Raw genomic sequence first — 11095 nt, 5'->3', positions numbered from 1 at the left:
GAATGCCCAGTCAGTGCTTGGTTGAGTGGTTTTGCTCACTGATTGTATTTAATGATAAATTTTAAATTGATAACTCTATTACTTACTATCTGTTTCAGTAGTTAAATTTTATTAAAGCTTCTTGAATTTGCACTGCCTATCTTACTGATTCACTATTCCTTCGTTGCTTTTTTGTTGTTGTTAATCACTGTGACGAGCTTTAATGCTAGTCCTTCACTGTTAATCTTTCTTAATTTTTCATTGTTCTAACTCCTGTTCTTATTAAAAAATTTGTAATTGGTGATTTTTTGATTTATTATATGCTTCATGTTTTCATTATTTTCTTCTTATGAAGAAAAAATTTGCAATTGGTGATCTTTCGATTTATTATATGCTTCATGTTTTCATTGTTCTGTTTTTATTATCTAATTGTAATAGATTTTGACTTCTGAGTTTGTCTTCTGAACCTATGAATGTAATTGTTGACTATGTTACATGTGTTATTGGTTTATTGATGTGATTAAAAATTGTATAAATCTTTGTTAATAATTCAAACTTAGTTGTTGACTGTATTTAATTTGTGCAAGTTTGTGTTTGTGATGGTTGCTAATTATAAATTTTTACTTTTGAAAATAAAATTCTTAATAATTTTATTTTATATTTAATTAAATCGGTTAAATCCTAATTGAATCATTAAATCAGTCAATTTATTGGTTTATTGATCGGTTCAATTTTTGGAATCTTGGTTTAGTTTATATTTTATATTTTTATTTTTTTACTCTTTAGGACTTTGTAAAAAAATAAAATAATACTTTTGTTTTTAAGTTTTCCTTTTTATAAAAAACTTATAAAAACAAAAAAATACAAATTAAACACTCTCTAATTTTTTTTATATTTATTGTCTTTATAGATACGATGTTTGAACAACTTAATTAGGAATGAATTTTTTCAATTTTTTGTCCTCAAGTGGCGTTGTCACTTTTTATTTTTGTTATTGGAGCTAAAGGGGAGTTGGACGGCAATATGGGGAAGGGGGAGGCTACACGAGAGTGTGGTGTCAGGGATTCCAAAACTCGGACCCTCCGAGTTCAAGCAACCACACGGACCGTCCGATTTCGGGGGGGGCACACGGACGGTCCGATTACTGAAGGCAAGGACACGCGGCGCATTGGAACAGCTCCCCCAAACGGTCCCTGAATGAAGGCATTTGCTCATTCACTCCTCTCACCATCCGAGAACATCACTATCCCACATTTCATTTTCAGCTTGGAGCTCCCTTCTTCTTCCTCTCCCACCTCTGAGCTTTGCATGGTGGAAAGATTAAAAGCATGCCAAAGAAAAATAAAATTAAGGATGTGGATCGACCTGAGCTTCATATTATGCATTATCTCAGTCATTCTGATTATGTAAGTTTTTTTTAAATATTTTTAAATTTTTTATACTTAATATTATTATTATTGTAAACTATTTACTTGTTTTGGTTGTTATTAGTAGAAGTGCAAGTTAGAAATAGAAGTAAAATAAATATTAGTATTGTGTAGGGTTTATTAGAATTTTTTTAAATTTTTTTAAAATAATATCGGGAAAATAAATATTAGTATTGTTAGGTTTTTAGTTTAATAGAGGATGTTAGTTAATTTTTTGTGGAATTTTTTAATATTTTATATGGTAAACTATTTACTTGTTATTGTTATTATTATTAGAAGTGCAAATTAGATATATAAATAAAATGCTGATTATTAGTATTCTCCCGTATTTATATGACATTTTTAATTTTTTAAGATTTTTTATAATTAATTTTTGGTGGTAAATATTATTGTTAGTAATATAATTGTTATTATTTTGTTGGTTGTTACATTTTAAAATGTAAACGGATGACTGTTAGGTATCTAGTTTAATAGAACATGGATTTTTTTGTTTGGGAATTTTTAATATTTTGTATATTAATTAATATTTAAAATAAATATAACCAAATTAAATTAAATGTTATTGTGAGTGAGAAAATGTTATAGAAGAATTTAAATGTGAACCTATTATTATTATTGTTATTGTTACAACTATTGCCAATGTAATTGAAGAAGAATGTTTGCATAACTGAAATAAATTTTTGAAATTCCTGCTTCTTCTTGACGAGTAATTTTGGGGAGAATAACATAGTTAGTTATTTTTTAACTAAGTCAATTATTGAAGGAGAGACCATAAAAATCCACATAATTGATTCAACATTGATTTATTTATTTTAATTTCCATTTAGTCGTTGTTATATGTAAATGTAAAAGTATTGATCTGACTCTCAAATAAATGTTCAATGATTAATAGGATTATTTTAATTAAGCCATGCTATCTTTTTTCTTGATGACAATGTTAATAGTTTTTAGAATATGAATGTTAATATTTTGTAGAGTTGTTCATGATGGCATATACTGATTGTGAATAATTTTTAATACTGAGGAAAAAATGTGTTCAACAAATGAGTAATTAGTATTAGATAATATTTAAATTATTCTAATATTGTTGAGAATATTCATTAAAAAATAATGTATGGGTCATGAATTTTATTTGTAATTATGAATAATTTTAAGGATTAATTAAATAATTTTAGAAGTTAAAAGAATTAGTTATATATAAGGATATGGTGAAATGATTGATGATGGTAAGTTAGTAACTGTTAATTATATGACTAGTAATTTGTTATGTTTTTTTGTAGAAATTAAGAATGTTGACATGTAACCACCCAGTTCCTCCGGATCGGTACAACGATAGGGTGGAGGAGCATTTACGAATTACTGGGTTCTATCATGTGTCTCAGATTGGGATAGTTCAGTGTCAGAAAGCATTGGTAAATGCTCTAATCGAACGTTGGCACCCAGACACACATACGTTTCACCTTCCCATTGGTGAATGTTCCGTGACTCTTGAAGATGTGTCTCTACTACTTGGTCTTCCCACAGATGGTCTTCCAATCACAGGGATGACAATGAGTAGTTTTGAAGCCATGGAGGCGGAGTGTCTGCTTCAATTTGGGGTTGCACCTCGTAGAGAGGACTGTAGATCAAGCTGCATAAAACTGACATGGCTCCGAAATCTAAAAGAGAATTTAGAATTGAATGATGAAATCAGTATACAGAGGTATGTGACATGTCATATTATGATGCTGAACTTATTAATGTATTACTCATGTGGACTATGTATTACTCATGTGGACTATGTAATGTTGTCTCATAATAATAGGCTAATATGCTACATTAGATATTTTTCTATTAATGTATTAACCATCCTATTCTATAATGCTACACGGATGTTATAATACGAGATTGTCATTAATTACTAGGTATGTGAGGTGTCACATTATGTTGCTGATTGGGACGATACTGTTTGGGGATAAGTCTGGGGCAGGTGTGCACTGGAAATTTCTACCCTTGCTTCGTGATTTTTTCAATATTTGACAGTATAGTTGGGGTTCGGCATGCCTAGCACACCTTTACAGGGCGTTATGCAGGGCATCTCGTTATAACTGTAAGGAAATAGATGGTCCACTAACACTTCTGCTTGGTTGGGCTTGGATCCGATTGCCATATCTATCGCCGCTTCCTAGAGAACCCCGCAGTTTCCCACTAGCAAACAGGTAATATTTTGTTACAATGTATCCATTTCTTGATATGCAATATTCAGTTGAGCTAAAGGAGGACATTGTATTAGGTGGCGTAACTGGGAGCGTGGTGACCGACGATATAGATATCTGAAGCTAGGCCACTTTAGGAAGGCCTTTGATGAACTTCAGGAAGGGCAGGTGTGTTTTACTTAAACAAGTAATAACTTTTGGGAATATTTGGCTTCGAGAACAGTATATATCATTGTGTTAGATATTTGAATTGTGGGTTGTAATCATAAGTTTTCTTTATTTTTTCAGTTTGTCTGGGTTGCCTATGCTGTGGATCGTGTGGATCCAAACATAATTCCTGCTGAAATATACATGCAGTCAGTTGTCTGGAGCGCTACGGTTCCATTGGTGTCGTTTGAATGTATCGAGTGGCATGCCACCGATAGGGTAAGGTGACAGTTCGGTTTGGTTCAGGGTGTACCTTCTCAGGAACAGAACTTGGATAAGGCTCATGGAGAGATTCTGACTGGACCTAAAAACCTTAATTGGGCCACCACACCGACTCATTCAAAATGGGTTATGCATTGGACAAACAGGTATCACTACGTTCTTTCTGAGCTTCCTATGCCTTCACAGCATCCGTTGGATACCTACCTGAACTGGTACCGATCAAAATATGGGGACCGCTTAGCCTTGTCGAATCTTGTGGGTGAAGAGAATGATGAAGGTAACCAGGATGTGGATGTAGGCAATGAGGATATGTATGAGGGTAACGAAGATACCAATGAGGGTGGTCAGGATATGGATGAGGACAATGAAGAGCAGGAGCAACATATATCACCTCTAATACAGCCTCCACAAGAACAACCTCAGTCCTCAACTCAGTATCTACCTCAGACACAGTTCACCCCATCATTTCCAGTACAGCAACAATATTGGGGTATGTCACAGTTTGAAGTAGGTGATGGAACTTCCTTTAGCCAGTTGCTTGGGTTCATGTCTGCAGATGCTTCACATTCACAATATGGCCATCAGCCGGAGTTCATGCCTGGCAGGTATTCGTTGGATGCAAGGTATCCAGGCAATACCTCATCGGTTGCATCTGGAGGCTTTGTATCTGTCGACTCTAGTAGGAGTGAGGGTGGACGAGGAGTTTTGAATAGTCAAAATCCTAACCGATGTAACATGGGACTCATTGAAGAAGATACTAACGCACTCGATCAAGAAACCGATGCATATATAGTAGATAACCCGGATGAAGAGGGCGATGACGAGGAGGATGAAATTGAAGAGTTCGATGAGGATGAAGAATCTCGTAATGATGGTATTATGATAGCTATTTTTCTTTACATATTCGATGACATATTTTATTTCTTTGCATAAATGGCATCACTTATTTCATTTTGCTTCTTGATTTGTGGTATTTATGTTGGTATTTGAATATGTAACGCGCTGCACATACTTGTTTATTCAAAATTCTTTACAGGTCAGGAACGTAGTCCAGATGACAACGTCAAAGGTTACAATCTGAGGATTGATCTGCCACGTCGGAGTGCTAATCGTTTCAGGTCTAAAACTCGCATGAATGATGGCTCCTCAAACGGCACTTCGTTTGCAAGTGCATTTGCCACTTCTGTCACATCTGGGCCCATGCCTCTGTCACCTTCATCTTCATCTCCATCGGGAGCAACAAATTCATAGTTGCTTTCGAAGTCTTCTTCACTGTCACTATTATAATCTTCCTGTAGAATATTCCGGTCGGCCTCGGATTGTTCAAACTCTACATACAACTCGATGAACGAGATCTGAGCGCGGTTTTCAATATACATTGAAAACATCTCCTGCATGCTCGCTTCGTCCGTCACATATCTGGTTTGAAATTGAACGAACCCACCAAATACCGGTATGGGATATCTGTATAGCATACATGATATCTTTTTTGCCCTCTCAGAATCAATCTTCTCACAGATCACACCCTTGAGCTCTTCAAATGAGATGATAAAAGGAATAACAACATCTAATGGATTTTCACAAATAAACTTTACTCCTTCAGACGTTTGTAACAAGATTTGACCAAAATAATACACTTTAATCAATACTCTGTCACTCATTTCTCTCAATGACAAAAAAAAACCCTTAACCTTAACTATTAACTTCTCTAAATCATCATAAGTATGAAAGTGACCCAAAGAAACAAAATACAGGAAGCAGCCGCTGAAGAAGGAGAAGAAGACGGGAAGGGGAAGAAGACGGGTTACCTACCACTAACTCGCTGCACACTTTTATATAACCCTCTTTACTCAATTCGGACCATGCGTTTTCCATTCATAGCAAAAACGGACGGTCCGATTTCAGTCTTCATAAACTGAACCTCTCAACAAGCCACTCGGACCGTCCGACTTCAGAATTTTAATCAAGCATTTCGGAGGGTCCGATTTATATGCACAAAATTTTTTCCCCTTCAACATCCCAAATCGGACCATCCGATTTCGGGCAAACAAATTCATCAACAAAGAACTCGGATGGTCCGTGTTCTCCTCCCAAAAGCTGGCAAAACTCTGCCCCACATGCATGTCTAACCCCCCTTGTTTCCATATCCATGAAAAGCGCACACATATGGTCCATTTCCATAAAAATGAGCCTGGTGTTGTTAAGTATACTTTTTTACTATTTTCTGTATTTTTTATTTTATTTAAAAATATATAATAAAAAATTATGTGTAACAAGTAACAACACGGGGAAAATTTTTAAAAATTCTATTGACCAACCTAGTCAATTACGGAACTACCACCATCTTTAGAAGTTAGAATATAGACGTTTTTGGTATTTAGAAGTTAGAAGACTTGCCGGTCTTAGTTTAAAAAAAAAAGAGGGGTAAGAAGGCTATAGCGGGCATTTGAAGTTTGAACCCAAGCCCATTTCAATGTTTGTTGTCTAGTTCAGGTGCGGAAAAGTACTATAATGGATTAATGGTTTGCAGTTTGAAGTTTCAACACTCAATCTCTACTTATCATATACTGCCCATTGTGGCAGTGTCCCCTGTCTTCTGTGAGTTCTGTCTATCCCGCTTTCATCAAAACAAAGATGACACACAACCACACCCCCAGACCCAATAAAAATGGCGGGAAAATTTGGCGCCACTATTCCACTCTCCCTTCTTCCTCTATATAAACCCTTTCCTTCCACTTCTTCTTCCTTGTCCTTTCAATCCTTCTCTCTTCTTAACCACCGCTATCCTCATTTCTGCAACCGCCTTGTTCTCACCATGGCCCAACCAGACTCCCACGCTACCAACGGCTCCACCGTCGCCGAGATCCAAGAGCCCTGCCCCAAGATCCTCAAGATCCACCAAGACGCTGACATTTCCACCAACCTTGCTTCTCTCCTCCGTGTAAAGAAGCTCTCCGACAACGCCGTTCTTCCCTCTAGGGCTTCTCCTCTCTCCGCCGGTTACGATCTCTCCAGGTACCTCTCCCTCTCAAGTTAAACTGAAACAGTTACTCTGTTAGAGAAGCCGAAGCCGAAACTGAAACTGAAATTCTGTTTTATTTTGTTTTTTCTGTTAGTGCTGTGGAGACAAAGATTCCGGCGAGAGGCAAAGCTCTGGTGGCTACTGACCTCAGCATTTCGATTCCAGAAGGCACCTATGCCCGCATTGGTGATTAAATTACCGATTTCTTAGTTTTTGTTTGGGTTACGGTTTCAAAATTGTTTTTGGTGCTGATTTTGGGGTTTTTTTTTTCTCTGCAGCTCCGCGATCGGGTCTTGCGTTGAAGCATTCGATTGACGTTGGTGCGGGTGTGATTGACGCTGATTACAGAGGACCGGTTGGGGTGATACTGTTCAACCATTCGGATGTTGATTTTGAGGTGAAGGTTGGTGACAGAGTTGCACAGCTGATTTTGGAGAAGATTGTGACTCCTGATGTAGTTGAGGTTGAGGATTTGGATTCAACTGTTAGGGGTGAAGGTGGGTTTGGATCAACTGGTGTTTGAATTTAGGGATTAGGGCTTGGTCTTCTAAGTTGAGATTTTAGGGTTAGTGGTTAATGTAGATGGAGAAAGCTCTTTTGGTAATTTTGTGGAGCAGTTGGTGGGCGTTGTAGTGCTTTTCTCCCAGTAACTACGATTATTAGGGATGTCAACAAATTATCTTTGGTTTTTATAAATGAAACTACTAGTTATATATTTTGTTCATGACTGTTCTAACTCTAATCTCTGGTTTTATTAATTCAAAGATTCAAATATCTAATATCTGGACAAACTACTTGACACTTAAGGAACATTACTGTTTCATGCATTTTTGAAAATGTATCCTGTTATGTTGGAGGTTTGAACTATGAGGATAGTGCTACTGGAGATAGTATTGTTTTGTGTTCTCTGTCTTCCTGGGCTTGTATTTTGTTTTTCGAACGTGATTTAATTGTTATTAATCGTTTTAACAATCAAGTTATTAGGTTATTGGAACTTTGAATATTCTAATCAATTCAAAGCTCTGGTTCAACTAGGCCTTTAGAACTAATTATATTATATAATTCATATATATAAATGTTAAAACATTGCCTAATGTAAAAGAATATCATAGACTACAATTATCTAATTTAAGAGGAATTGGTTTGTGGATCGTCATTTACAACGATGTCAAATGTATTAGCTCTTTTTTGAGTCTGCAAAAGTTGGGTATGTGAAAATGTAGAAAAAAGTAAAAAACCAACTTTGAGCTGTTTGGAAATGTCATTATCTCAACTGGTATACATCAAGACAAAATTTACGTGGGACTATCCACATTCTTGGAATGCATCTTGGTTGATTCCAAATAATGAAAGGATGCGCTAATGTTTGACAAGAAGATTAACGGTGTGAATGAAAAAATGAAGGTAACTCATTTTTATTGGTGTTATATGGACTATTTGGAGAGGAAGTTTAGTGCCTGTTACAATAGAAAACACCATCATTTGGGTTAACCGTGCATGTATATTGATAACATCAAGTAATTAATGCATTTGGTTTTTTGAAAATTACAAACACATTAATTATAATCTCTAAAATATATTTTCAATAAATGGCAATTATGATTATTATTGGAAATTTAACATGCTCTTTTAGTATATAAGTTATTATCCCGTACACAAATTATGTTCTCGTATATATAATTTTTTTATTAAAGGAAATCAAATAAAAAATATATATAATAATTATCACTATAATTATAATTAAAAATTTAATAATTTTTAATATTAAAAATATTAAAAATAATTAGTTGTTTTAATTAATTTGGATTGGTTGAGTGATCATTTTATTTGTCCGATTAAGTAAATAAGGAGCAGATTTTTAGTGAAGAAAAAATTGGATAGTGTCAATTGTGATCTCTCAATCTTTTATTATTCTCTCTCTCATATTTAATTTTGGTTACACTTATAAAGTTAATGATAAGATATCACACTTCATTTTCTCAAGTGTTAAAAATTAAAAAAACTGGAGATAATCTATTTCCAAAGTAAGTATTAAGGATTTGAATCTTCTGTAGTGTATGTAATAATTTATTGAGGGAGTGGATCTTCTCTAGTGAAAAAAAAAACTAAATGATGTCAAGTGTTGAATCTAACCTTTCATTGCTTTCTCTCTCTTATTTAATTTTGGTTCCACTTATTGAATTAAAGGTGAGAGATCACACTTTATTCTCTCAAGTGTTTTTTTTCCCATTGGAGAGCATCCATTTCCCTGGTCGCAGACTCTCAATAAATAGAATTTCAATTTGTGGTATATTAGTCCTGGACTTGATTGAGTTAGAAAATACCGTGAAAAAAAAAATATTTGCTTTTAAAATAGAATAATTTCTCATTAATAGCAATATTTATAAAGATTTGTTTTTGTTGAAATTTACCTGTGATAGTTTTATTTATTACTATCATATTCATTTTTGAAATCAAAACAATATGGTCAACATTAATACCAGTTAAAATTTCATATTTTATGATATGATTTTCAAATTTTCAAATTTATAGACCTATGCCATTATAAAAACTATTAAATTGATTAATATTCCTTAGTAATATTACCAAAATACCATCATTGAGTACTAGTTTGTATGAGGAGAAACTATAATAACTTTTGTTATTCAATATATAATTTATTTTATTGAAAAATGAATTATTATTCCCTAAATTGGTAAATACATTTTTCTCTAATTTCTTACACTATATTATTTGATAATAATTATCCTAAAAAAATATAACTACATTATCCTATAATATAATATGCAATATAATTTTTAATTTTAAAATTAATTCTGGTTAGTGAGATAAAATTTAAAATAATTCTTTTATTTTTTATACATTTAAATTTAAATTCAGAATTAATTAACAATTCACCCGTTTTCAATGTCAATAACAAAAAAAATTAGTTATGTATAAAATATATATTCAGTATTTAATAATTTTAATCATTTAAATTTTAATTACCCCAAATTAGGTTAGAAATTAATTATAATTTAATAATTGATAATATATATATATATATATATATATATATATATATATATATATATATATATATATATATATATATATATATATATATATATATATATATATATATATATATAGTAAAGTATCGTTTTTGTCCCCAACGTTTGGGGTAAGTCCTATTTGTATCTCTAACGTTTAAATCGTCTTATTTGTATCTCTAATATTTATAAAAGTGATTCAATGTTATCCTACTATAAATTATACTAACAAATCAGATTATATTTTTCAATTATTCTTACTTGGATATATTCATTCTCAATTAGGTCTCACTTGAATGTGTTCGATTTTAATATTATACCCACTATTTGTATTTAGATTCAATTATGTCCCTAGAAAAGTGAATCATGTAAATGTTGTAGGAATTAGTTTCAACTTTTGATGAGCTATTTTTCGGAGTGGATCATCGATTCTGTCCTAGATATTTGTATTCTAACTTCAAGAAGAGATTTTTAAAACTCAAACTAAAGCGTTCATGATGTGTAATTGACGGCAGGATAACATTGAATCACTTTTACAAACTGTAGAACCTATGCACAATTACTCAAGAGGGGGGGTGAATTGAGTATTGCAACAACAATGAATCTTTTTGCGAAAGTTAAAGACAATATACAAAAGTGTTATTGTACTAGTATTTTTCCAAGAGCTTAACTCAATTGCTAAGCATTTATAAGGAGCTTTTACTTTCCAATAGACACCAACTCAAATAAATTGATCAAGCTTTTCACCAATCGGACTTAAGCTACTCCTTAAGTACTTACGAAGCTACTTTTCGATCACAATTTATTTGCTCAAAGGTAAAAGACAATAATATTGAAGAGATGAGTTTGGAGAGATGCAAACGCTATTTAGAGTGGTTCGGCACAATCCTTGTCCTACGTCCACTTTCTTTCTCAATCGCAATTGAGAAGTTCCACTATTGCCAAGCTTCAAGGTGCTCGCGCAAAACCTTTTACAATCTGAGTCCTTAGTTTCTAACACCTCACGGTATA

The 11095-nt window shown here is 33.3% G+C and overlaps 3 protein-coding genes across 3 annotated transcripts; all 3 read left to right on the top strand.

Moving 5' to 3' along the window:
• The first annotated feature begins 879 nt into the window (after nucleotides 1–879).
• LOC112702639 (uncharacterized) lies at nucleotides 880–6261 on the top strand. The gene is made up of 6 exons (XM_025753770.3): nucleotides 880–1385; nucleotides 2687–3108; nucleotides 3311–3604; nucleotides 3679–3769; nucleotides 3890–4904; nucleotides 5067–6261. Exons 5-6 carry the CDS (start codon nucleotides 4160–4162, stop codon nucleotides 5279–5281), a joined length of 960 nt encoding a protein of 319 aa, XP_025609555.1. The 5' UTR covers nucleotides 880–1385; nucleotides 2687–3108; nucleotides 3311–3604; nucleotides 3679–3769; nucleotides 3890–4159; the 3' UTR covers nucleotides 5282–6261.
• LOC114924239 (serine/threonine-protein phosphatase 7 long form homolog) lies at nucleotides 2696–4036 on the top strand. Its single transcript, XM_072198722.1, has 4 exons — nucleotides 2696–3108; nucleotides 3434–3604; nucleotides 3679–3769; nucleotides 3890–4036. The coding sequence occupies exons 1-4, from the start codon at nucleotides 2696–2698 to the stop codon at nucleotides 4034–4036; spliced, it is 822 nt and encodes a 273-aa protein (XP_072054823.1).
• Nucleotides 6262–6560: 299 nt separating the features above from the next.
• Nucleotides 6561–7776, top strand: LOC112702640 (deoxyuridine 5'-triphosphate nucleotidohydrolase). Its single transcript, XM_025753771.2, has 3 exons — nucleotides 6561–7045; nucleotides 7147–7238; nucleotides 7331–7776. Exons 1-3 carry the CDS (start codon nucleotides 6699–6701, stop codon nucleotides 7573–7575), a joined length of 684 nt encoding a protein of 227 aa, XP_025609556.1. The 5' UTR covers nucleotides 6561–6698; the 3' UTR covers nucleotides 7576–7776.
• The last annotated feature ends 3319 nt before the right edge of the window (nucleotides 7777–11095 follow it).

This window comes from Arachis hypogaea, chromosome 7, assembly GCF_003086295.3.
Source record: "Arachis hypogaea cultivar Tifrunner chromosome 7, arahy.Tifrunner.gnm2.J5K5, whole genome shotgun sequence".
Taxonomy (NCBI): domain Eukaryota; kingdom Viridiplantae; phylum Streptophyta; class Magnoliopsida; order Fabales; family Fabaceae; genus Arachis; species Arachis hypogaea.
The sequence above is the reverse complement of the archived record's forward strand: the minus strand, read 5'-3'. Positions and strand labels throughout refer to the sequence as shown.

Excerpts from the sequence above, each read along its gene's own strand:
- LOC114924239 (XM_072198722.1), top strand. The coding sequence starts at position 2,696 with ATGTTGACATGTAACCACCCAGTTCCTCCGGATCGGTACAACGATAGG. Across the intron at positions 3,109-3,433 it reads GATGAAATCAGTATACAGAG|TTGGGGTTCGGCATGCCTAG; the intron begins GTATGTGACATG and ends TTGACAGTATAG. Across the intron at positions 3,605-3,678 it reads AGTTTCCCACTAGCAAACAG|GTGGCGTAACTGGGAGCGTG; the intron begins GTAATATTTTGT and ends ACATTGTATTAG.
- LOC112702640 (XM_025753771.2), top strand. The coding sequence starts at position 6,699 with ATGGCGGGAAAATTTGGCGCCACTATTCCACTCTCCCTTCTTCCTCTA. Across the intron at positions 7,046-7,146 it reads GCCGGTTACGATCTCTCCAG|TGCTGTGGAGACAAAGATTC; the intron begins GTACCTCTCCCT and ends TTTTTCTGTTAG. Across the intron at positions 7,239-7,330 it reads AGGCACCTATGCCCGCATTG|CTCCGCGATCGGGTCTTGCG; the intron begins GTGATTAAATTA and ends TTTTCTCTGCAG.
- LOC112702639 (XM_025753770.3), top strand. The coding sequence starts at position 4,160 with ATGCATTGGACAAACAGGTATCACTACGTTCTTTCTGAGCTTCCTATG. Across the intron at positions 4,905-5,066 it reads TGAAGAATCTCGTAATGATG|GTCAGGAACGTAGTCCAGAT; the intron begins GTATTATGATAG and ends AATTCTTTACAG.